Raw genomic sequence first — 27,610 nt, 5'->3', positions numbered from 1 at the left:
CAGAACTAAGATGTATGTTAGAAATGCCCCAAGAGTGGGGGCTCAGGTTCAGCAGATAGTGGAGTGTGGTGATTTGATTAATGAAAATTTCATTCCTTCCCTGAACTTGCTGTCTTGAATTTGGGACAAAATACAGAACCAATGATTGATGTGTCAGTTAATGGTTTATCTATCCTGTGTTTAATAGATAAAGGCGATTCAAAGAGTTTGTTAAATATATGTGATGCCAATGTTGCCACTTCGAATCAGCAGGTAATTTTGGTCGGGGTAAATAATGATGTAATTACTGCCAAAGTCACTGAACCTCTATAAGTAAGAATGGGAGGTCAGTGTCATAAATGTTCTTTTGTTTTATCGCCATACTCCCCTGACAGTCTGCTAGACAGAGGTGTAATAATAAATATAGGAGTAACTATAGTTTTAACCACTGAAGGAATGGGAGTAAAACATACTTGAAGTAAAGGGAGACTTTAGATTTGCTCCTTATGCCAGCAATTTATTAACCCCAAGCAGAAGGGGCTATTGTAAATATTTATAGTGACTCAGCCTTTGCTGTAGGCATAGTGCATAGTTTTGCACAACTCTGGCAAGAGAGGGGTTATCTGACAGCAGCAGGAACCCCTATACAACATAAAGAGTTAATTGTTAGATTATTGGCAGCGGTCCAGCTGCTTCTTAAAGTTGCAGTAATTAAATGTAAAGCACATACCAGAGCAGATGATAGTATATCACTTGGGAATGCTTTAGCTGATAGGTATGCTAAAGATGCTATACATTCTTATGAGCCAACTACAGCGCTTCCAACATTCCTGCTCACAGATCTTCAAGTGGATCTGGACATTCTATCAGCCATGCAGGCAAGCTCGCCACATACATCCTTTTAGACCACAAAGGGAGCTGTTTGTGGAGCAGATGGTATATGGAGATTAAAAAACAGACTGGTTGCTCCTCTGACTTTGTTTCCTTCTTTGTTTGCTTTGAGCCATGGGCCTTGCCATGTCTCAACAGGAGGGATGTGTCGGGTGGTAGCCAGAGATTGGTGGGCTCCAGGTTTTTCTGCATATGCTGCTAAAAAGGTTACTGAATGTTCTATATGTCAAATGCATAACATTGGAAAGTCAGTGCCCACTCCCATGAAGCATATTCCACATACTGAGGAGCCATTTCAAATTGTGCAAATTGACTTCTCGGATATGCCCCCTTGTGGTCGATTTAAGTATCTTTTGGTTTGCATTGATCAATTTTTGGCCTGGCCAGAGGCGTGGCCCCACGTCGAAAAATGATGCCAGAACTGTGGTAAAATGTCTGACGAGGGAATTGATCCCAAGGTTTGGTATAGGGTCAATAATTTCCTCAGATAGAGGTACACATTTTGATACTAAGCTCATGGCAGAAGTAGTGAGTATTTTGGGTATGAAACAGCAATTGCATACTCCTTACAGACCTCAGGCTAGTGGCCTGATGGAACGCAACAATCAGACTTTGAAGAGGTATTTGGCCAAAATAACTGCTAAAGGACAAAGCACATGGGTAGAAGCGTTACCTATAGCCTTGGCGACCATTAGGACTACCCCTAAAGAGAAACATGGACTGTCACCTTTTGACATATTATTTGGGCGACCGCCTAAAAGACTACATTCATCTCTTGTGCAGCCCGAGACAGTGACTTTAATAAATGGTCAAGATTCCATGATAGAATATGTTCGCAAATTGGCAAATGTGTTTTCTGATACTTTTTCCAGAGCCAATGCAGGACAACCTGTGGACACGAGTGAGGGAACTCATGGACTAAAGTTAGGAGACTGGGTGTATATCAAAAATCACACACCCCGGACTACTTTGTCCGCTAAGTGGAAAGGACCATTTCAGGTCATTCTTGTGTCTCCTACTGCAGTGAAGCTGAAAGACTATAATTATTGGGTGCATGGTTCACACTGTAAGAAGTCTGTGGTTCCAAAGGAGAATATAAGCTGGTCTGCTACTGGCAAGAATTGTTCTGTACCTTTACCTTCCAGGTCTCCTCCACTGACTCATGCGCGGGCAAGAAAACTGCAGAATGAATCTCCTAGGACCTAAGATAAATGTGAAGCTCTGGAGTGTTATCCTCTGCGGTGGTGTGGTGGTATGGATTACAGTCATGGCATATGAATGGACATACAAGAAAGAAGGGGGTAAGATACAAGACACTTTTCTTTTTAATGCTACTGTAATGGAAGAAATGTCACAACGTGAACCGGTTTCAGATGCTGATCTGAGAGCACGGAGGGAAGCCGCACATGAATATGATGCCAAACTAGCAGAGCCTTTCCATAACTCTATTGTATCTATGCACCTGCAAGCTGCCAAGAAACTGAATATCACTAATTGCTGGATATGCACACATGCACCTATTTCATATAAGACTATACCTTTGTTAGGAATACCTAGCACTTTAGCTGAAATAGAGGACAGTGCACATTTTGGTGATGTTAGTAGAACAATGATTGACAGAGTCATTTCACTCCTACTATTCACAAATGCTCCATTGAGAAAACCAGCTGTCTGCATTAACTTTACGCGAACCTATACACCTGAATTGCTTTCCCAGGGTTACCAGGATACTACCTAACTGATTGGGAACTCCAACTGCATGGATAATGCCGATATCAAGTATTGGTTTGATGGTAAGGATGTTGCGTAGAGTACTGACAGATATCAGGAATTACATGATTACACACATCGTCAACATTCCCAGCAGAATAATATGAAGCTATTGATGTGCGTACAAGGATGTAATTTCAATAAAGCTTGTGTTGCCCCACCAGGTTATTGCTTCATATGTGGAAAGAAAGCATATACTTGGGTTCCTTTGAATTCTAATGGGGTTTGTTACTTTGGTAGAGTCATACCTGCTACTTGGTATATGGAGGATAATGACTTTCAGGAAACACAACTCCACAAAATACCTATACGCTTTCTTAAAAAAGACTTTGTGCACCTTGTTAAAAGGGACCTCACTGATCAGTCAGCTACAGGAGAAGATGAAATCCCAGGAGGACAAGAAGAAGAAGAAGACTCCGAGATTAATGAGAAAAATGATGATTCTCCTGATAGGCCTACATTTTATCCTAAGTCAGATGATAACTTCACAATTATTGAATCACATGACAGAGAGATTAAACCATTGTTTTCTATTCCTTGGGTAAATAGATGTTGTATTAAAAAGGCTTTCAGTTTCATCATTGATTTGGCAGACCTGATGGATAACATTACTGCCTTTTATGATAGAAACTTTATAGCCCTTGCTATAGAATTGAAGATGATCAAAAAAGAGGTTTTGCAGCACCGGCTGGTGCTGGATTATCTCACGGCCAGTCAAGGAGGAATATGCACCATAGTGGGAACTACTTGTTGTAACTACATTGGAAATGATACTAAGACTGAAGATGCCATCATTTCGCATGTAGAAAAGGTACAACAAATGAAGGTTAATTTTCGCAAAGAACATACCGAAACTGCTTGGGTGGAAGGTAGCTGGGAAAGCTGGCTTTCCTGGCTCAATCCTCTCAACTGGTTTTCCGGTATTGCAGGATGGTTTTCTGGAATTTTGCATGGTATTTTATACGTTGTAGGAATTATAGTCCTCATAATCCTAATAGTTAAATGCGCACCTATGTTATACAAATGTTGTTTGAAAATAATCACAGGTGGGGGGGCGTGGCCTGGCAGGCAATGGAGTAAGACGTGAGTAGAGCGAGCTCCCGGTCCTAATACTCCTGCAAGACATCCTGTCCAGTAATCCGGGGAAGGAAAGTTCCAGGTCTGGCACCTAACACACCAGGCTGTAAAAGAACATGTCTCAGCCGAAAAGAACGACAGGGACGGCAGACAAACTGTCTCAATATCGCCGGCAGGAAAAGGACATGCAGCCTCAAGATGGCGCCGACGCGTGTCCAGAGCCGGATCCCCAGGAGGCTGGAACAGCCAAAGTATTAGACGCGATAGCGGCTCTGCAAGGCACTTTGACCACAAAAATCGACGAGGTAAAAACGGATATCTCCCTGCTGAGACAGGATCTCTCAAAGGTGAGAGACAGGGTCACGGAGACAGAAAATCGGATTGGAACCGTAGAAGACATCCTCCACCCCCTGAGGCATGCTTCGGAGGAGATGCAAAGGCAGATCCATCAGTTGCATTCCCACCAGGACGAGATGGAAAACCGTCTGAGGAGGTGCAACCTCAGATTTATTGGCATCCCCGAGAAGGAAGAGGGCGCAGACCCGGCAACATTCCTGGAAAATCTATTCATCAAAAGTTACAGCAGAGAGGCATTTTCAATGATGTTTGCGGTGGAGAGGGCGCACCGCATCCCAGGGAGACCCCCCCCCGCCTGGAGCGTCCCCACGTACCTTCATAGCAAAATTCTTAAATTTTCGTGACCGTGACAAAGTGCTGCGACTTACCAGAGAAAAGGGGAACATACAGCTGGGGATTGGGCAAATAGCGGTGTTTCCAGACTTTTCCAATGAGGTGCAGAAGAAGAGAGCACACTTTCAGGAGGTAAAGCGTCGACTGAGAGCACAGCACCTCAAATACGCCATGCTATTCCCCGCCAGGCTGCGGGTGGAGGAGGATGGCCGTGCTCATTTCTTTGAAGATCCGGCGGCTGCCGCAGCATGGCTAGACCAAAGGGGACGTCCAGCATAACAGCCCTGTGAATATCCCACCCCAGTGAGTACACTCTTTATTTCAAAATGACATATCTAAGCCCAATATACTAGGGGATGGTAGTGACACAGCTTACCCCACAGGACTCTGGCTTAAATGATAAAAACTACCACTGAGCAGGGGGTGGAGAGAGACAGCCTTGTTATATCCCTTGGTTCTGTTACATAGTTGGAGTATTGGCTCTCCTCTTCCTCCATTAACAGGTTGTTGACACAGCATTGAGACTAATTTCCTGAACACTAACAGGGATCCTGCTCGTTACTATTTGCGCTGTGCTTATGCTATATCCTGATTGAGCGTCACAATAGCTTTGATCTCAGTGACGTAGAGTGTCTCACACAGCTATATGCGGACTTGGAGCTTGAAACTATCCTGTTATGATCTCAATCAAGTTTCAAGTTCCTACCCAGGGAGAATTGCGGTGACTTTGCTCCTCCTCTTTATGTCTTGCTTCACAACTGACAGTGAATTTTTCGCCCCCCAAGAAATGGTTATTCAACATGATATACAGTTAGCATTCATACTAAGTTTGGCGCCTCCAGCTAATCAGACAAGCTGGATGTATATTTTCATGTTGATAGTTTGGGACTACATGCTCACACCATGTTGGGGAGGTGTGCAGCTGGGAGGGACGGGACGGGTTAACTGTTGTTTGAATGGTTATGGGAAAGACAGCAAAGTAATAGCATATAAATGTACAGATATGTATAATGTAAACAAAGGTAAACGGATTACACTGCACAGAGACAAAATCGGAATATGGTTAGTAATTATGACAGTTTGGTCTTGTTCTGCTGATCCAAAATGTTTATTGGGGAAAAATTACTACTATTAAATTTCTCACATGGAATGTGAGGGGTCTGAGGGACAAAGGTTAAGCGAACCGCTGCACTGACGTTTCTAAAATCACAGAAAGCCGACATTATAGCTCTGGAGGAGACGCATGTAATGGGCCACCTGCAGGCGGCTATAAAAAAACCGTGGGTGGGATGGGTTTATCATAGTACACACACAAACCAGTCCAGGGGAGTATCCCTCATTATAGCTAAGAACGTCCCATTTGAATTAATAGAGCTGGAGTCGGATCAGCAGGGGAGATTCTTGTTTCTCAACGCTCTAATAGGAGGGAATCCGATACTGATCATGGCGCGCTATGTACCTCCCCCATTCACGACAGAGGTGGTCATGAAGGGGTTGGCTTATTTAGCCAAGTACCTGTCGGCCCCGGCTGTCAGGATGGGGGACTTCAGCATGACCATGAACCCAACAATTGATAAACCAGTTCAGGTTGGAGCCCCTAGTGGCCCAATACAAAATACTAGACTAAGTCGCATGTTGACGGAATTTGCTCTGACAGATGTATGGAGATGGCGGAACCCGTCCACAAGAGCATACACATGTCATTCCGCTAGCCACCGTACAATGTCGCGGATAGACTATATACTGGTAACAAATACCCTGCTCCCTAAAGTTACCGGTGCAGGTATTGCACCTAGAGCCCTATCGGACCACTCGCCATGCTGGATTACAGTTTCGCTGTTACAGGCAACCCCCACTCCTGTGTGGCGACTTAATCCATTCTGGTTCACGGTCCTACCAGGCCTTGAGGCCATTATGAAAGAGTTGCAATACTTACTGCACAACACGTGTAATGTAGACACACCAGGAATGGAATGGGACGCATTTAAAATTCAAGCACGTAGGGTGATATCCTCCAACATAAATAGATTTAAATTATCATCCAAGCTTATACTACAAATGACGACTGACAAACTTACGGAACTAGAAACCTTATATGCTGCAGACCCCAACTCTGAAAATCTTCAAAAAGTAAACCTGCAAAACAGGGTGGTGAACCAGATACACATAGAAAAAGCCAGACAACAAGTATTCTTTTGCAAACAGCGAGTATTTGAGCATGGCGAACAGGCAGGAAAGCTTTTAGCGTACCTAGCGCATTTGAATGACAAACCACCGATGGTAGTGTCCCTGACTACACCTCAGGGAGACATGGTTACTGATCCCCCACAGGTAGCGGCCAGATTTCAGGCATTCTATGGTGAGTTGTATAAATCACAGAGCACATACTCCCAACAAGAAATACAGAATTTCCTACACACAATTCAGTTCCCCAAACTTAATCTAGAACAAATAGAGATGCTTGAGGCCCCCATAACACAAGATGACATCACAGAAGCCATATCCCAGCTGTCTAAATCAAAGGCACCAGGATTGGATAGCCTGCCCCTAGAATTTTATGCTACCTTCTCGGAGGTATTCATTCCAAAACTTAAACAGCTATATCAGAATATTTTTGATAAAAGGTACACTACCCCCCTCCATGCAAGAAGCACAAATAATAGTACTACCCAAGGCAGGGAAAGACCCCCGATAACCAGTCGTACCGACCCATATCCCTACTACAAGTGGATATTAAAATTTTAGCCAAAATACTCGCATCGCGTCTCAACAAGGTTATTCTATCGCTAATACACCCTGACCAAACTGGCTTCATGCCAGGGAAAAATACGGCCATGAATGTTAGGAGGTTATTCATGAATATTCAGGCACGACATGACAATTGCGGTACTAGAGTGGTGGTGGCCTTGGATATTCTTATGGGAGTGTTTGAGGGAATTTGGATTCGGACCAAATTTTATTAAATGGGTACAGATTCTATACCAAACACCAAAAGCAAGAGTGTTCGTAAATGGTTGGCTATCAGAACAATTCCCTCTTGAGAGAGGTACACAGGAGGGATGCCCCCTCTCCCCTCTTTTATACGCCCTGGCGGCAGAGCCTCTGGCAATCGCCATTCGAGCGGAAACTGAGATAGTGGGTTTACGCGTCGACACCTACACCAAAAAAATAGGATTATACGCGGACGATACTATTCTATACTTGGCAGACCAAGGCCCATCGTTACAGGCAGCGCTGAGGATTATAGAACAAATGGGAAGCTTCTCAGGACTGCGCATAAATTGGGATAAATCCCAAATTCTCCCCATAGACCATTTTCCTCCTCCGGTCACCTACCCAGAATTACCTCTAGCCAGAGTAAATATTATCAAATATCTTGGGGTGAAGGTCACGCGGGAGTTGGGGGACTACATTGCAAATAATGTAGAGCCACTGTTCCAACTGATAAAAACCAAGACACAGGCCTGGTCTAGATTACCCCTAGGGGTAACGGGTCGAATAAACATCATTCAAATGATTTTACTTCCTAAAATTTTATATATGGTCTGGCATGCACCCTTATATATTCCCCTCAAGTTCTTTAAAAAGATGGAGGCCATACTCAACTCATTCGTATGGGGACACGGAAGGCACAAATTGGCCTGGCACATTCTCAAAAACCCCACTTCCATGGGGGGGATGGCATTACCTGACTTACAGGAATACTACATAGCCGCTCAATTATCCCACATGTATTATTTCAATAAGACTGAAATGCAGCGTTACAAAATGCTAATAAGCGACGATCCAAGAAGTCCATTGTGATCCCCGCTGCAAGCAATTTTTAGAGGGGGACTAAAGGGTAAGAGGCTCCCCCGATATAATGAGGGCATGCTAACACATCACCAGAAAATATGGGGGGTAACTCTAAAGAGACTCAAACTGGGGCACGTACACTCCCACACCCCCCTTTGGCTCAATAACCACATGCCAGAACTTAAAAATCTCCCAGATCCGCATATATGGGCCAGGTATGGAATAATATATCTTCATCAGGTCTTGACTGACACACGGCTCAAGACTTTTCAATCCCTTAACCTCCCTGGCGGTATTCCCGAGTGTGGCTCGGGGTTAAAATTCAGTACCATTAGCGGTAACCCCGAGCCACACTCGGGATCGCATTGCAGGATCCTGGAGCGGCTTTACTTACCTTGTCCCCGGGATCCTGCGATGTCACCCGCAGTGTCCGAGGACTCCGTCCTCCTCTGAAGCCTCTCCGTGCCAGGCTCCGTTCCCTGCGAGCGGCGCGACGCACGGGGGCGGAGCCTGGCGGCAAATTAAAAAAAAGTAAAAATCATAACACATACAGTACTGTAATCTTACAGATTACAGTACTGTATGAAATGATTTCACATCTCTTTTGTCCCCAGTGCTTTGGCCCATGCCCTGCATGCAGTTTTACATGATATACACTGTTCTTTCTGCCTGGAAACTGGAGATTGTCCATAGCAACCAAAAAGTGTCCCTTTACGTCAAAAGTGGCTTTAGACCAGCTAGAAAACAGCGATAGTAAATTAGAACACTTGCAGAATTGAGCGATAGTGAATTGTGGGGAAATTTATTTTATTACTTTTTTTTTTTTTTTTTTTTAATTATTTATTTTTATTTATTATATTATAATTTATGTTTTTGTGTTTCAAACTTTATCATACCCGGGATATCTACTAGACTCTGGTTTGGACAGATTTAAGTGTGTTATTGTTAAGATTTACAGACCTACAATATAAAACGCCAAATTTCCATGCAAAATAATTGTACCACTTTCAGCACCTAAAATCCGAAATAATCATACCGCCAGGTAGGTTAAAGATGAATATTCGGTTCCACACCACCTGTTATTCAAATACTTGCAGCTTCGCCATGCTCTGCGCTCCCAATTTAGGGACATCGCTAATGCTATAGCTCACCCCCAGGTTCTAGATATAATTATGGGTCCTGAACCTCAAAAACTGATTTCAAATCTGTACTATACTATTCGTCTCCCTAGAATAGCAACAGTAATTCAAAAGGCCAAATCAAGCTGGGAAAAGGACGTAGGTGATATCAGTGACTCAGACTGGGATGAAATATTAGACAACGTTAAACAGACATCACCTAAACTCTCAGACAGATCGACACAGATCTATATTGTTCACCAAGCTTACTTGACACCAAAAAGGATAGCCAAATTCTAGCCGTCACAGAGCTCGACATGCCTCATGTGCACAAATGGGCCGGGCACCTTTTACCACTTGATATGGGAATGCCCATGTATACAAGTATATTGGGAGCAAGTGATAAAATTCTTACACGATAAAATGGGTTCCCCGGTGGTATCGGACCCAAGGTTGTGTGTGTTGGGACTATTACCTGATGTGGATATAGACAAGTTCCATGCTACCTTTATATATGAAACTTTATTTACAGCCAGGAAAGTCATAGCCAAAACCTGGATGCAGACTCTTCCCCATACAGTGTCGTCCTGGAAAAGAGATGTAAACGATACACTACTGTATAAAAAGTTAATATATACACATAGAGGGTGCACACAAAAGTACTCGAAAGTATGGGATAGATGGCTGGAAGACGGAGAGACCTGTACTTAGCGGCGTAGCAATAATTTACATAACACAGTATACACGACTTGGGGGAGGGGGATGCACAGGCCGCGAAATAAAGGGAGTATGAATAAGTGCGGAATAGGAATGTGATGCCAAGTTTATCAATGATCCTTTCTCAACCGCAAAATTAATATGAAACGGAATGCAATATTTTCAAAGTGCAAGATGTATAGCTATTTTCTGACCTCTGTACAAGACAAATGCTTGTTAATTACCTGTGAATACAAGTTTAATAAAGTTGGATTTCCCAATAAAAAAAAAAAAAAAAGAAAATAATCACAGGTGCTGGTACTAATATTGGTTCTTCTGAGCCCTTAAGGTTTCGAGTCAGAACTGTTCATGAGATGGTGGTCCGTATACTTGGAGATCAACCTAAAAGACACAGAAGAAGCTTAAAAGGGATACCGAAAGAATTCTAAACACAGGAGGGGCTGTGAAGATATGAACCATATCTTTCTATGTATCCAGAGTTCCTCTTCAACATGAATTTGTATTTTTGATAATTCTTATACTTGTTTTTCTGTAAAATGTTTCTGAATTCTTTTGGTATTGCAACACATGTGGCTGACCAGTTGACATCATATGTTCTGCCAATGATATGACACAATTCTTGGAAAGGATGTGATATGGGATGTTGACATAGAAAATCCCTGTCTAAAAGTCAAATTGACCTTTCCCAAATAATTATTCTTCCCTTTCTGTCAAAATAATTCCTTAATTAAAAATATTCAGGTCATGATAACCCAGAAAGTTAGCCAGAACCTGTGTTGAAATACTTAGTAAAATGCGTACTTGTGACGTGTAACTTTGGGCTTGTGCCCGCCATAAGATTACTGTATAACCATTCTCTATAAAACCTGTACTGCCTTGTAAACTGCATCGCATTGTCCTGAAGAAATGCAATCCACTGTACGGTGCATATTCTGAAGTAAACATGCATGAGACGAATGCAGCTCTATTGGCGTTGATGTCCTTTATTTCAAGGCTCTACTTAACAGGACCATGGGCCCTCCACTGCCATCTTTACGATTTCTGAATACCATGACCTTCTGAGCCATGCTGGAGCCACCAGAATTACCGGCTTTCTTTCCAGCTTGATCCTGCAAAGAAATCGAGGCAGCAACTGATTAGGGGGAAATGCATAGATCAGTGAGAACTGTTCCCATGGGGTCAACAACGCATTCGTTCCGCATTCGAGTGGATCCCTTGTTCTGGCCACAAAGTTGACTAACTGCATGTTGAACCTGGATGCTAGAAAATCTACGTCCAGAGTCCCCCATCTTTGGCAAACAGCCCAAAATATGTCGGGGTGAAGAGACCATTCCCCTGGGAATAACTGCTGGCGACTCTAGTCCGCCTGACAATTCTCTACTCCCGGAATGAAGACTGCCGATAGGCACGGAACATTCCTTTCTGCCCAAGTTAGAATATGGTTCACCTCTCTCTGCACTGAGAGACTCTTGGTGCCCCCTTGGTGATTGAAATAGGCCACAGCTGTGGCATTGTCGGATTGAATCCTGACAGGACAATCCCGTTACCTGAAAGTCCATGCCTTTAGAGCCAGATGTACTGCCCGAATCTCTGGGATATTGATGGGCAAGGTTCTTTTGGTTCTTGACCACTGTCCCTGGACAGTCGTCTTTTCTAGTACTGCTCCCCAGCCTGAAAGGCTGGCATCCGTCGTTACCACTTTCCAGGTGACTGGTCTGAAGTATTTTCCTTTCAGCAGATTCTGGGTTAGTAACCACCAAGTGAGGCTTTGGGACACTCTTGGACAGCTGCAGTGGCAAGTCTAAAGCTTGAATTGTTTTGTTCCAAGCAGACAGGATACTGTTTTGCAACAGTCTTGAATGAAACTGGGCATAGGGAACTGCTTCGAATGAAGCCACCATGGTTCCTAGCAACCTCATGCAAAGGCGAATGGAGGGATCGCCATTTGACCTGACCATCCGCATCAGCTCTCTTATGGAGTTGATCTTTGCCTGAGGCAAGAACACCTTTTCCTGGGCTGTGTCTATGATCAGACCCAAGTACTCCAGCCTTTTTAGCGGTATTAAGGAAGATTTCTCTAGGTTGAGAATCCAACCCAAATTTTTCAGATAGTTGGTTGTAGTGCGTATGCTTTGCTCCAAACGAGCCACCGACCGATCTATTAGTAATAGATCATCTAGGTACGCTACGACTGTTATGCCCTGTACCCTTAACCTGGCTAGAGGTGGGGCCAGCACTTTTGTGAACAACCGAGGTGCTGTGGCTAGCCCGAAGGGCAGGGCTACAAACTGAAAATGCTGCTGTTCTAACTCGAACTGCAGAAACTTTTGGTGAGCGGGAAATATAGGGACATGCAGATATGCATCCCTGATGTCGATTAATGCCAGAGGTTCTCCTCCTAGAAGAATAGAAACTACTGACCTGATCGTCTCCATGCGAAAGGAGCGGATCTTCAGGAACTGATTTAGATTTTTTTAGATCTAGAATGGGTCTGACATCTCCAATTGGTTTCGGTACCATAAAAAGGTTTGAATAAAACCCCAAATCTTGCTCTTTTGTGGGGATCTGTATGATCACCCCTTAATCGGTCTAGTGCCTGAAACAGAGATCGTCTTTTCTCTGGATCTTTGGGAATGCTTGACCTCAGGAAGCGAGACGGTGGAAAGTCCCGAAATTCCAGCTTGTACCCCAGCGTTACAGTGGAGATTATTATTATTATTATACAGGATTTATATAGCGCCGACAGTTTACGCAGCGCTTTACAACAACATTAGGGCAGACAGTACAAGTACAATACAATTCAATACAGGAGGAATCAGAGGGCCCTGCTCGTTAGAGCTTACAATCTAGGAGGGAGGGTCAAGTTATACAAAAGGGTAATAGCTGTGGGGGATGAGCTAATGGAGAAAATAATGCAGTTGTTAGATGGAGGCAGGATAGGCTTCTCTGAAGAGGAAAGTCTTCAGGGATCGCCTAAAAGTGGATAAATTTGGAGACAGTCTGACAGATTGGGGTAGGGAATTCCAGAGGATGGGCGAGGCTCGGGAGAAGTCCTGGAGGCGGATATGGGAGGAGGTGATGAGGGAGCTAGAGAGCAGGAGATCTTGGGAGGAACGGAGATGGCGTTTAGGTTGGTATTTTGAGACTAGGTTAGTGATGTAGCTGGGGGCACAGTTGTGGATGGCTTTGTAACTTATTGTTAGTATTTTGAATTTAATTCGTTGGGCGAGTGGCAGCCAATGGAGGGATTGGCAGAGAGGGGTAGCAGACACTGATCGGTTTGTAAGGTGGATGAGTCTGGCAGCAGCATTCATGATGGACTGAAGGGGGGATAGTCTATTTAAAGGTAAGCCAATGAGGAGGGAGTTGCAGTAGTCGAGGCGAGAGATAACCAGGGAGTGAATCAGGAGCTTTGTAGTTTCACTGGTTAGAAAGGGACGTAGTTTAGAGATGTTGCGGAGGTTGAGGCGGCAAGCTTTGGAAAGTGATTGGATGTGGGGCTGAAAGGAGAGTTCAGAATCTAGGATAACACCTAGCACCCTGACATGTGGGGACGGGTGGATGGTTTTGCCATTGCTCTTCACAGAGAAGTCAGGGGAAGAGGCACGTGGGGGAGGAAATATTATAAGCTCGGTTTTGGACAAGTTGAGTTTGAGGAAGTGGTGTGACATCCATACAGATATGTCGGTTAGTAAGTTAGTGATGCATGAGGAGACTGATGGAGTGAGTTGAGGGGTGGAGAGATAGATTTGTGTGTCATCAGCATAGAAATGATATTGAAAGCCATGAGAGGCTATCAGCTGACCCAGGGAAGAGGTGTAGATTGAAAATAAAAGAGGTCCAAGAACAGAACCTTGGGGGACCCCGACAGAGAAGGGAAGAGGAGTGGAGGAAGTAGAATTGTAAGTGACACTGAAGGTGCGTTGGGATAGGTAGGATGAGAGCCACTGAAGAGCACAGTCACGGAGACCGATGGAGTGAAGTTTTTTGAGGAGGAGGGGGTGGTCAACCGTGTCAAAGGCAGCTGAAAGATCCAGAAGTAGGAGTACAGAATAGTGTCCGTTGGTTTTTGCAGTTAGTAGGTCATTTGTGAGTTTTAAAAGAGCAGTTTCTGTGGAGTGTTGAGGGCGAAATCCAGATTGAAGGGGATCAAGAAGGTTGTTTTTAATGAGGTGGTCACTCGGTTGGTTGTAAACCAGGCGTTCAAGGAGTTTAGAGGAAAAGGGGAGCAAGGAGATAGGGCGTAGGTTGTTAAGATTGGTAGGGTCCAAGGATGGTTTTTTGAGTATGGGAGTGACCAGTGCATGTTTTAGAGCATCGGGGAAGACGCCAGAGGTGAGGGAGAGATTGAAGATGTGGGTTAGAGAGTGTAGGATGGGGTCAGAGGGTGACTGTAGCATTTGAGAGGGAACAGGGTCCAGGGGACAGGTAGTTAGGTGGGCGATAGAAAGGAGTTTAGCAACTTCGTCTGGAGTAGTAGATTTGAATAGAGGTAGTGTCAGTTGTATCTGTTGACATGGGGTCTTAGCTGGGGGAGATACCTGTAGAGTGGAGATTTCATCACGGATTGTATCAATCTTGTTTTTTAAGTGATTAGCGATTTCCTGGGCAGTGAGTAAATCAGTGGGGGGAGGCGGTGGAGGACAAAGTAGAGAGTTGAAGGTAGAGAAGAGTTTACGGGGATTGGATGAGAAGGTATTAATAAGAGTTGTAAAATAGGTTTGCTTGGCAGTGTGGAGGAAAGAATAGTATTTTTGGAGGGCAGATTTGTATTGGTTGAAGTCTTTGAGAGACTTAGTCTTGTGCCACAGACGCTCAAGAGCGCGACTACGTTTTTTGAGAATTTTAGTGTCATCTGTTTGCCAGGGTTGTAGGGGTCGAGGCCTGATTCTGCGTGTAGTGAGTGGAGCGAGCTTGTCCAGGGTGGAGGACAGAGATTTATTGTAGATGGATATGGCTTGGTTGGGGCAGGACAGGGGGGAGATTTTGTCATAGAGGTGGTCGGTAGCAGAGTAGAGGAGAGAGGAGTTGAAGTTGCGAAAGTTTCTACGGGTGACGGTTAGGCGATTGGAGGGAAAGGTGGTGGAAGACAGGGGGAGAGAGAAACTAATAAGGTGGTGGTCGGAGAGAGGAAAAGGATTGTTTGAGAAGTTGCATGGAGTGCATAGGTAAGAGAATACAAGGTCAAGGGTGTTGCCATCAGAGTGAGTAGAAGCCTGTACCCATTGCTTCAGGTCAAATGAAGAGGTTAGACTAAGAAGTTTAGAAGTAGCAGGAATGTTTGTATTAGCAGGGATGTTGAAATCACCGAGAAGGATTGTGGGAATTTCCGAAGAGAGAAAGTAGGGTAGCCAGGCAGAAAACTCATCAAGGAAAGTCGATAATGGTCCAGGGGGCCGGTAGATCACAGCAATTCTTAGGGAAGTGGGAGAGAATAGACGTATACAGTGGGCTTCGAATGATGAGAGTGAAAAAGAGGGAGGAGGGTGAATAACCTGGAAGGTGCTCTGGGGGGATAGGAGGAATCCCACTCCACCTCCCTTGCGTCCATTAGGCCTGGGGGAGTGAGTCCAGTGAAGGCCACCCTGGGAGAGGGAATCAGGAGAAGGGGTGTCATATTCGTGGAGCCAGGTTTCTGTGAGAGGAAGTAGATTAAAGGAATTAGTGACAAAGAGGTCATGAACAGCAGTGAGTTTGTTGCAGACAGAGCGGGCGTTCCAGAGGGCGCAGGAGAGAGTGAGGCTGGTGTTGGCAAGAAGAGGAATGGAGACTAGATTGTGTAGATTGCGACTACTGCCAGAGGGTGTAGGGTGATGGTGATGGGTGTGTTGGGCACAGTTAAATAAAGTGGGCCCAGGGTTTGGGGAAATATCTCCAGCGATTAGGAGAAGCAGAAGAGTGAGGGAGGTAATATGAGAATATGATTTGTATGAGGGGACATGCTTCAGTATCCTGGGGGGGTATGTTAGCAAGTGGGCTTAGAGTTAGAAAGAGGTGATGAGTGCAGTAATAGGGGGAGGGGAGAAGTGAGGGTGATATGTACAGGTTGTGGGGTGGAGCAGAGGGATGTAGAAAAGAGAGTTTGAGGAGAGAGGCAGCAATTGTGAAAAGGAGGAGAGGTAAAGAGTGCATGTTTTAGAGAGGAAGATGATAAAATTAGGAAATGGGGTCACCTGCAGTCTTTTATAGTTTGCTTTGTGCAAATCGCTGAAGTGCAAGAGCGGAAGTGCCACTTATTTTAAGAACGCCACTTCTTTGGAAGAACCCCCTGTATGTGTTCCCCCGTAAGGAAGGCCTTGTTTTTATACTGTGTGTTGGGTGTGGGTTGAATCTGGCAATTAATCAATTAGGAGGGCATATTAGCAACACAGCTAGCAGGGCATAACTTTCACACCACAATCAAACTGCAAGGGGACTAAAAGGCCAAAATTGTAAAGATAAGGCAACCCATAATTTATGTAAGACTTAATGGCTAAATAAACATTGAAATAATGTGAGCATGGCTACAGATGGAGTTGAAACAGTGGTGACAAACAGATTTACCCAATAAGCTTTTTGCAGTCATGCAATGTTCAGTTTTAAGGTATGTGGAGATATAAACGCAGGTTTACCCAATAAGCTTTTTTGCAGTCATGCAATGTTCAGTTTTAAGGTATGTGGAGATATAAACGCAGGTTTACCCAATAAGCTTTTTTGCAGTCATGCAATGTTCAGTTTTAAGGTATGTGGATATATAAACGCAGGTTTACCCAATAAGCTTTTTTGCAGTCATGCAATGTTCAGTTTTAAGGTATGTGGAGATATAAACGCAGGTTTACCCAATAAGCTTTTTTGCAGTCATGCAATGTTCAGTTTTAAGGTATGTGGAGATATAAACGCAGGTTTACCCAATAAGCTTTTTTGCAGTCATGCAATGTTCAGTTTTAAGGTATGTGGAGATATAAACGCAGGTTTACCCAATAAGCTTTTTTGCAGTCTTGCAATGTTCAGTTTTAAGGTATGTGGAGATATAAACGCAAGTTTACCCAATAAGCTTTTTTGCAGTCATGCAATGTTCAGTTTTAAGGTATGTGGAGATATAAACGCAGGTTTACCCAATAAGCTTTTTTGCAGTCATGCAATGTTCAGTTTTAAGGTATGTGGAGATATAAACGCAGGTTTACCCAATAAGCTTTTTTGCAGTCATGCAATGTTCAGTTTTAAGGTATGTGGAGATATAAACGCAGGTTTACCCAATAAGCTTTTTGCAGTCATGCAATGTTCAGTTTTAAGGTATGTGGAGATATAAACACAGGTTTACCCAATAAGCTTTTTTGCAGTCATGCAATGTTCAGTTTTAAGGTATGTGGAGATATAAACGCAGGTTTACCCAATAAGCTTTTTTGCAGTCATGCAATGTTCAGTTTTAAGGTATGTGGAGATATAAACGCAGGTTTACCTGTGAAGAGAGAACAAAATGATCAGATGGATGGAGCAAGAGCGGAAGTGCCACTTATTTTAAGAACGCCACTTCTTTGGAAGAACCCCCTGTATGTGCAGCCCCCTGCAGATGACCCATCTGTCCTGAATTTCCTCTTTCCAGACTTCTGAAAACTGCAAATGTCTTCCCCCCACCTTGGTGAGGGGGGTTACCTCCTCATGATGAGGCTTTAGGATTCTACTTTGCAGGTTTCCGACCCCAGGACTTCTTTTGAGCCTGGGTCTGACTCTGAGATTTTCCTCTAGAGTCTGACAGCGGAGGCCGTCGCCACTGCCTAGAGGCAGAAGCCCCTGGCGTAGGGGAAAGAGCCCGTTTAAATGAAGGGCGTTTATACTTTCTTTTGACTGGCAAAAGAGTACTTTTTCCACTAGAAATTGTTTGGATATATTTGTCAAAGTCTTCTCCAAATAGTCGCTCCCCATGAAAAGGGGACCCAGTTAGGAGGTCTTTACATGGTGCTTCAGCTGACCAATTTTTTAACCACAGGATTCTATGCATATGCACAAGCATAAGCATAAGGCAGGACGCCTGGTGAATAGAATCTTTAATAGCATCTATGGCAAAGCATAATGCTTTTGGTAGTTCAGCCAATTCCCTAGCTTGTTGTGCAGGAATCTCTCTAAGGGCCTATTTAAATTGGTCCTTTAGTGACTAACAGACGCCTATTGCAGCGACTGCAGGCTGAGTAACGGCACCTGCCATGGAAAAAGTAGATTTTAACAGGGATTCCAACTTTTTATCTGTTGGATCCTTAAGCATTTGTGCATTGTCTACTGGACAAGTTAGGCCTTTATTCACATTGGAAATCGCAGCGTCAACTGCTGGTATTTTCCATCTTTTGGAGAATTTCTCCTCCAGGGGATAGAGAATTGCAAATCTCTTAGGAGGGAGAAAATGCTTATCCGGGTGATCCCATTTAGCAAAAATAAGCTGTTCTAATAATGCATGTGCAGAAAACGCATGCAAAGGTTGAGAAGGTTTTAAGGAACCCAAGGAAGAAACCGAGCTTTCAGAGACTCCGTTAGGGGTAGCATGTAAGTGGAGCGAACCATCTCTGTAAGAGATTGTATCAGCAATTTCTCAGATTGAGAGGCTGAAAAAGGTTAATCTACCGTTGTTTCCTCCGCAGAGGAATCATCAGTTGTTTTCCTCCTGATCGACTAATGCCGCGTACACACGGTCGGACTTTCTATCCTACTTGGTCCGGCACACTTTCCGACGGACTTTGTCCGCCAGGTGCGCCGGACTTTAAAACGGACGGACTTGCCCACACACGACCGGACTTTCCGGCGGGCTAAGTCCGCCCGTCTTTCCGACGGACTTTCGCCGGAGTTCCGGCGGACTTTCAGAATGAACGGACTTGCCCACACACGGACAAGTCCGTTCATTTTGAACGTGACTCAGGTGCGACGGGACTAGCAAAGGATGTCAATCTTGCCGCTTTTATCGGCGAGATTGACACCTTGCGAGCCCCGTCGCGGGTCATACCAGGCCCTTAGGTCTGGTATGGATTATAAAGGGAACCCCGCTACGCCGAAAAAACGGCGTGGGGTCCCCCCTAAAATCCATACCAGACCCCCGATCCGAGCACGCAGCCTGGCCGGTCAGGAAAGGGGGTGGGGACGAGCGAGCGCCCCCCCCTCCTGAACTGTACCAGGCCGCATGCCCTCAACATGGGGGGTGGGTGCTTTGGGGGAGGGGGGCACCCTGCGGGCCCCCCCACCCCAAAGCACCTTGTCCCCATGTTGATGAGGACAAGGGCCTCTTCCCGACAACCCTGGCCATTGGTTGTCGGGGTCTGCGGGCGGGGGGCTTATCGGAATCCGGGAGCCCCTTTTAATAAGGGGGCCCCCAGATCCCGGCCCCCCACCCTATGTGAATGAGTATGGGGTACATGGTACCCCTACCCATTCACCTAGGGAAAAAGTGTAAGTAATAAAACACACTACACAGGTTTTTAAAATATTTTATTAAACAGTTCCGGTGGGGGGATCTTCCTCCGGCTTCGGGGGTCTTCTTCCGGCTTCGGGGGTCCCTCCGCTTCATCTTCTCCCGGCGTCCGGTTGGTTCTTCTCCGCTCTCTTCTCCCGGTGTTCCTGTTCTTCGGCCGGCTCCTCTGCTGTCTTCAAGTAGCTCTCTTGCCAGCAGAGGTCCGGACTTGTGGGCTTCTGGGCTTCTTGTCTTCTCTTCCCCAGATGTTGACACGACGCTCTCTCCTGCTGGACTGCTCTCCGAGGGCTGCGTTGTGACTTATATAGGCGGAGACCCCGCCCCCTTTTGATGTCACAGTCCCTGGGCATGCTGGGACTGTGACGTTTTAGGGGGCGTGGTCACTGGGTGATGTTGACCACGCCCCCTAAAACGTCACAGTCCCAGCATGCCCAGGGACTGTGACATCAAAAGGGGGCGGGGTCTCCGCCTATATAAGTCACAACGCAGCCCTCGGAGAGCAGTCCAGCCGGAGAGAGCGTCGTGTCAACATCTGGGGAAGAGAAGCCCAGAAGCCCACAAGTCCGGACCTCTGCTGGCAAGAGAGCTACCTGAAGACAGCAGAGGAGCCGGCCGAAGAACAGGAACACCGGGAGAAGAGAGCGGAGAAGAACCAACCGGACGCCGGGAGAAGATGAAGCGGAGGGATCCCCGAAGCCGGAAGAAGACCCCCGAAGCCGGAGGAAGATCCCCCCCCGGAGCTGTTTAATAAAATATTTTAAAAACCTGTGTAGTGTGTTTTATTGCTTACACTTTTTCCCTAGGTGAATGGGTAGGGGTACCATGTACCCCATACTCATTCACATAGGGTGGGGGGCCGGGATCTGGGGGCCCCCTTATTAAAAGGGGCTCCCGGATTCCGATAAGCCCCCCGCCCGCAGACCCCGACAACCATCGGCCAGGGTTGTCGGGAAGAGGCCCTTGTCCTCATCAACATGGGGACAAGGTGCTTTGGGGGAGGGGGGGGCCCCGCAGGCCCCCCCCTCCCCCAAAGCACCCACCCCCCATGTTGAGGGCATGCGGCCTGGTACGGTTCAGGAGGGGGGGGGCGCTCGCCCGTCCCCACCCCCTTTCCTGACCGGCCAGGCTGCGTGCTCGGATCGGGGGTCTGGTATGGATTTTAGGGGGGACCCCACGCCGGCTTTTCGGCGTAGCGGGGTTCCCTTTATAGGAAGATTTGTTTTTCCTATTGCAGAGAGCGCGAGATGCAATACCCTGCCCTCGCGTCGTATCTGGTCCGTCGGACCAGCCTACACACAAGCGGGCTTTCCGTCGGACCAGCACACACAAGAGCGGACTTTCCGCCCGAAACTGAGTCCTACGGAAAGATTTAAAACTTGTTTCAAATCTAGGTCCGGCGGGCTTTTGGGAAGAAGTCCGCCGGAAAAGTCCGCCGCCGCCCACACACGGGCAGATTGTCCGGCACACTCTGGTCCGCCGGACCAAGTATGCCGGAAAGTCCGACCGTGTGTACGCGGCATAAGGGTAACACCTCATCCTGTGCCCACTGTTCCCCTTGCAAAGGTTCTGAAGTGGGGGAGGGGGATCTAGTAGGCTTCCTATCCATTTGAATGGAGGATGCGATTAAAGCCGCTAATCTTTCTCCCAGACCCTGCAGGGAGGAGGAAAGTACATCTTCAGTCACGTATACAGGGCTGAGATGTGAAAAGCAGTTGCACCATCAATTTGTTCCAATGGCTCACCCTGGTTTGCCACAACTTGTAATTCAGGCGAGGATGACAGCGTGGAAATGCGACTCGAGATCCTAATGCCTGGGGGTGAAACCTTTACTTTTTTGTTTTTTGTGGTGTCTTTTTTTGGTAGGCATAGTCCTAAGTACAAAAACAGAGGCACTATACAAATTGCACTTAATCGCTGAAAATAGTCATGACATTTAAAGCCGCTATAAAGTTCAGCCTAGTGCTGGGAAAAAGGTGTCGTTCCTGTATCAGGAATGCCAGTTTGCAACCCTCACATGTCCCACAGCTCTTGTGTCCTTGTGTTGCAGGCTGCTTGTTTTCTCCTCGTCAGCCGAGGAGAGACTGTCACAGCTGCAGTTTATCTATGTATGCCTGCCGTGAGTCCTCGTGGATGTTCACGGCACCGTGCTTAGGCCCCGCCCCCTCCGAGAAAAAATTCTGCCCCTTTTTACATTTACAATGTTCCCGTGCTTGTGCACTGCGTTTTCGGGTCCACAGACCCAACACGAGGGGGGGCGGGAGGGGTGGCAGAGACCTGTTTGTAGCAGGTACATACAACAGAAACAGCATTTCAACAGTTAACAACATCAGCAGGACCTCCGCAGTGGCACTTTGGATGGGTCTAGTCTTTATGGAGGCTATTTAAATCCAGCATGGATCCCTCCAGTGGAGCTCCTCAGAGCACATCTTCACTCGCGACCAACACCTTAGACACTGGCGAAAAAACTGATGTGCTCCTGGAAGGAGGAAGGGGTTATATAGGGAGTGAACTTCTTGGACAGGGTATAACCAGTGTCCATCACCTGAAGGTGGCCTATAACCCACTAAGTAATTACTTAAGGCTCTGTGTCCCATAATGTACGATAAAGAAAAGAACTTTCCCTAGACCTAACAGCGGCGGAATGGGAAAACATTTACACGTGCATACACAAAGGAACAGTTAATGTCTCAACTCAGGAAAATGGTTTTAAATGCCTTTCAAGGTGGTTGTGGTACAGGACTCCCCAGAAATTACACAAAATCTACCCCTCAGTCACCCAATTGTTGGCGATGCAGTGCTGCCGAAGGCTCAGTGTTACACATCTGGTGGATGTGCCCACAAATTCAACCATTTTGGAAGGAAGTCCACCGCCTAACCAACCAGATAACATAAATTTTCCCTAGACTTCTCCCCGGCACAATTTCTGCTACATTACTCTTCCACTCCATTGAAATCATACAGTCGCTCCCTAACCTTACACATGATAAATGCGGCAAAAATGTGCATAGCACACCGCTGGCGTAACCCCAAACCACCCACGATAAAAGTGGCTTCGACGCATACAGAAAACCGCAGGGATGGAGGAGCTTGTCCGCATAGCAAAAGAGACACAATACAAATTCAATAAAGTATGGTCCTGCTGGCATCACTTTATAACATGGGCGAATTTACGTGGCTCTCAGCCTAATTAGTGAAATCAGACCCCAAAAACCCCCTTGGCAGAGGAGAATGGAGTCCCTATTCCTAGTCCCCTTCCCCTCTATATTTCTCTCTCTCTTTGCCAGGTTACCACCCACAGGAGGTGACCGGTGCATTAAAAGATATACAGCATCACATCTATTGTTAGGTTAACAGTGCTTAGATGATCTCTTACAGCCAACAACCAGAAACAATGCTGGCACAGATTGAGGGAGGGATGGGGGGTGGTCTACATCCTCAACACAGTTTGTTCCCACTCGGGGTGTCTGGAAGGTTTTGGACTGCACCCCTAACCTCCCCTATGGTTATCAATTGTGCTTATAGATAGGAAATAACATAGCTGCTTATACCAGGTTATGTCAAACATACCCTTGCATCAATGTATACACATTCACCTAACAACTCCAGCAGCCTCATTCTTTATCCATAAGATATTCAGTTACCTTTTTACATGCTACTACATGATGTATATCTGTATTCATTGTAAAAATGATTTTTGAAAATAAAAAAATGCATTAGGTGTGAATCAGGCCTAAAAGTGGACAGAATAGGAGATAGTCTGACAGATTGAGGTAGGGAGATCCAGAGGATGGTAGAGGCTCTGGAGAAGTAATGGAAGCGAGCATTGGAGGAGGTGACAAGGGACCTAGAGTTTAGGAGGTCTTGGGATGAATGGAGAAGAGAATGATTTGGTTGGTATTTTGAGACTAGGTTAGTGATGTAGCTGGGGGGGGGAGTTGTGGATGGCTTTGTAAGTTGTTCCTATTTTGAAATTTCATTTGTTGGGTGAGTGGGAGCCAGTGAAGAGATTGACAGAGCAGGTAGCAGACACTGAGAGGGTTAGTAAAGTGCATGTATCTGGCAACAGCAGCATTTATGATGGACTGAAGGGGGATAGCCTATGTGAAGTTAAGCCAATGAGGAGGGAGTTTACTACTGCAAGGCAAGAGATAACCTAAGGAGTGAATTAGAAGCTTTGGAGGTGTCATTGGTTGAAGAGGAGCTCCAGTCATGTTTGTGTTTATTAAAAGTCAGCAGCTACAAAAACTGTAGCTGCTGACTTTTAATAAACAGACACTGACCTATCCCAGGTTTCAGCGGTGCTCACCTGAGCCATTCTTTCCATTGGTCTTCTGTCCCAGGCACCGGCATCTAAACTGTGGGCACCTGGCTGTGACAGCTTGCGGCTTCACAGGCGGGTGCCCTCTGCGCATGCATGAGTCGCGCTGAGCATTGTTAACGGTCCTGCAGTCTTTTAGAAGGAAAGAAGAACTTAAGTGGGAGCAGGTACCTGTCAAAACCAGGTACCCCCCCCCCCCACCCAAAAAAAAAAAAAAAAAAAAAAAAGGTGCCATTTCCTAAAGAGGAGGGGTGAAGGAGGCCTTAAAGCAAAATTTCCCCTTTTGGGGGAAGCTTTGCTTTAGGATAGGGCGTATTTTGGAGAGTTTTTTGCGGAGTTTGAGGTGGCAAGATTTGGACAGTGATTAGATGTTGGGCTGAAAGGAGAGTTCAGAGTTCCCGGACTATACCTAGCACCTTGGCATGCGGGGGATAGGTTGATAATTGCGCTATCGATCTTGACAGGGAAGTCAGGGGAAGGGGCACATGGGATAAAACATATTGAGCTTGGTTTTGTATAGATTGAGTTTGAGGAAGTGGTGTGACATCCAGATTGATATGCGCTGAATTGCGCACCAGACTGCCCCCTACTGCAGTTGGGAACAGACAGTTGCTGGAGAGGTAAAGCATGTCAGCAGCTGTCTGTTCTAGTGTGAATCCACCCTAACATTTACACTTCTCTTCTCTGACTGAGAAGAGACGTGAATAAAATACACAGTGAATGGCTGTGCTTGAAAGTGTGAGATTTAAGCCCATGATCTTGTGAGATCAGGGGCTCCAATACTCCTGAATGGAAATTTAAAATTATAAAAGATGACAAAATATTGGCCAAGGAAAGTTTGGAATCAGTGAGCTGGTAAGGCTACTTGCAGACAACACCAAGGGTTCTTTAGGACTGACCACAGATCTACTGTCTCTAGGACTGATCTGCCACTGTGCTGGCTTCAATGGCATGGCTATTGAAGCCTACGTTGTGAGACAGGAGAATTGCGGAATTTGTTATCCCTATGCTGCTGAAGGGACGCAAGTCCATTTCCCGCAAAGTGTATCATTGGACTTGGAAGGTACAGTTTAGTTCAAGGGCTTTCACCCAGGAGATTCTGCAGGGAACAGACCCTTTTTTTTATAGCTAGGTCTGGACCAGCATTTAGCCCTTAGTTCAATCAAGGGTCAGGTCTTTGTCTCAGCTATATCAAGCCAGAGAGCAGTGGCAAGTCACTCTTATTAAGACCTCTGTTTAAGAGGCTTACCCTATTACACATGAGTGTCTGAACTGGTGGCCTTGTCTTGAAGATCAATTTCTGGTTCCTCAAAGAGATAACATTGTTTTAAGGTCTCAACCTTTTAATCTTACAGTGAGTCTCTCTCTTTTTTTTAAGTAACAAACACATTATAGTGCTTTTTATAGCATAGATATAAGAGATGCATTTTGGTTGTGTGTGTTGTTTTTAGAAGCTGTTTCCCTAAGATTTGAAGGCTAATGAACATGTTGGGCTGGTTCATGAGCTGCATGAGTGATGCTATAGGAAGTAATGCGAGGGGGAAAAAATTGACTTGGACAGCCATGTGCTAAAGACAGAGAAGCTTTGCAGGACTCTGCGACGCAAAAGGCAGTCTCGAAGATCACTCAAGGGGGACCCCATGAGCATTTCCGTTTGGACAAAACTAGTGACAGTCTCAGTGATATACAATTCAGGGTTATGTTGCCATTTTGCTGCTGCCTAAGATGAGTAATTACAGTTGTAAGGATGTTAGAGTACTGCTTTAAGTCATTATAATATGTTATACAAGAAGAAATGTATTTTGCTTTCTTATGCAGAAAATTAGAAGTGCAAAGATTATTTGCGAGCTATGTACTTGAACAGGATGTACGCGTGGTTAGCTTGACATTTAGCAATATATGAAGTGATAAAACAAAGTTATAACAAATTAGAAGTTGAGTGCCTGGAACATTGGCAAATTGCCTAATATACGTAGCTTCATATAAATTTATATTTAAACATAGCCTGAGAGATGTCTCCAAGCAGAATATGCAGTTTATGACGTTTTATGCTTATTTTTTCATAAAGTCTATGCTTCAATCTCATTGGCTGATAATAAGAGGGAGGTTTTTCTCTCTCCGTAAGTGTATAAGATATATGCAAACCCAGTAAACCATTGTAATTTTGATTCACCATCCCATGTGGTGTCTTGATTACCCGATCGATCAGAGAGTTCTATCCATACACCCATAGGTCCAACCTGGGTTAAAAGGAGAAATAGGGGCTACTTAACAGAAATGGTACCAGAAGTTGGGGTAATCGACTGACAGGTGAGTGGAACTTCGTAAACTCATTTTGCGAAGCCTTTTCACTTAACCTGGCACGATTGATCCCTATTTTTTTTAAAATTTTATAATCTTGAGGATTGCTAGGTTGGCTCTCCTGGGATAAAGAAGTCCCATAGTCACCTTTCCTCCTCTTTCCACAGAACCAACACACCCTTTTGTCCCAGGGGACAAGGTGCTCATCAAACAGCTTGCAGTCTGTAAATAACCAGGTCCTGTCTTTCAAGGCCCCTTTGAAGTCATAAAAGTATCCAGAACAGCAGTACTGACTGACCAGAGCCCACAATGGATCCACGCATCAAGGATAAAGAAACCGAAAGATCACCGAAAAATATACATGTCCATAGATGAAACAATGGAACTCTAATTCTCTCAATAACAGGAACCCCCTACAGACTCTGGTTCTCCCCCTGTTCCCCAAATGGGTGAAGTGACTTGCCAGATTCTTTTTCCCCCTTTCCCCTCCTAAAAGAAACTTTTCAATCTGCCTATCAGCTTTTTCAATGACATGTATAATATGTTCTTTTGTTTCTATGCTTTACACAAAACAGAGACGGTATAATGATTAATATTGGTGATCAATGCAGACTTTTCGTCTGTTATGATCAAAGGAGGGATTGTAAGTATGTTAGAGTACTGCTTTAAGTCATTATAATATGTTATACAAGAAGAAATGTATTTTACTTTCTTATGCAGAAAATTAGAAGTGCAAAGATTATTTGCGAGCTATGTACTTGAACAGGATGTACATTAGCTTAACATTTAGCAATATATGAAGTGATAAAACAAAGTTATAACAAGTTAGAAGTTGGGTGTCTGGAACATTGGCAAATTGTCAAATATACGTAACTTCATATAAATTTATATTTAAACATAGCCTGAGAGATGTCTCCAAGCAGAATATGCAGTTGACGTTTTATGCTTATTTTTCATAAAGTCTATGCTTCAATCTCATTGGCTGATAATAAGAGGGAGTTTTTTCTCTCTCCGTAAGTGTATAAGATATATGCAAACCCAGTAAACCATTGTAATTTTGATTCACCATCCCATGTGTGTCTTGATTACCCGATCGACCAGAGAGTTCTATCCATACACCCATAGGTCCAACCTGGGTTAAAAGGAGAAATAGGGGCTACTTAACAGAAATGGTACCAGAAGTTGGGGTAATCGACTGACAGGTGAGTGGAACTTCGTAAACTCATTTTGCGAAGCCTTTTCACGTAACCTGGCACGATTGACCCCTATTTTTTTTTAAATTTTATAATCTTGAGGATTGCTAGGTTGGCTCTCCTGGGATAAAGAAGTCCCATAGTCTTAATGGTTAAATGATGTCCCGCTAGGCTGGCCGGACTTATAGGATTATAGGAGCATTTGATGCTTTCTTAAAATACAGGACGGGTGTATGGAGCTCTAAAAAAAAAAAGGGGAAATTGTGTGCACTTTGTTTCTTTATGAATATATTGCTCTCTATTTTGTTGTGATCATATGCATATGTGAATA

The 27,610-nt window shown here is 45.1% G+C and overlaps 1 protein-coding gene across 1 annotated transcript in view; it reads left to right on the top strand.

The window, feature by feature from the left end:
* PDCL3 (phosducin like 3) overlaps positions 1–26,333 on the top strand; it is a 53,913-nt gene extending 27,580 nt beyond the window's left edge. The window contains exon 7 of the mRNA XM_073614808.1: positions 26,254–26,333. Coding sequence (XP_073470909.1) covers positions 26,254–26,318 — 65 coding nt within the window. The 3' untranslated portion in view covers positions 26,319–26,333. The remainder of the gene's footprint in view (positions 1–26,253) is intronic.
* The last annotated feature ends 1,277 nt before the right edge of the window (positions 26,334–27,610 follow it).

This window comes from Aquarana catesbeiana, linkage group LG02 (genome assembly GCF_042186555.1).
Source record: "Aquarana catesbeiana isolate 2022-GZ linkage group LG02, ASM4218655v1, whole genome shotgun sequence".
Classification (NCBI taxonomy): Eukaryota; Metazoa; Chordata; class Amphibia; order Anura; family Ranidae; genus Aquarana; species Aquarana catesbeiana.
The sequence above is the reverse complement of the archived record's forward strand: the minus strand, read 5'-3'. Positions and strand labels throughout refer to the sequence as shown.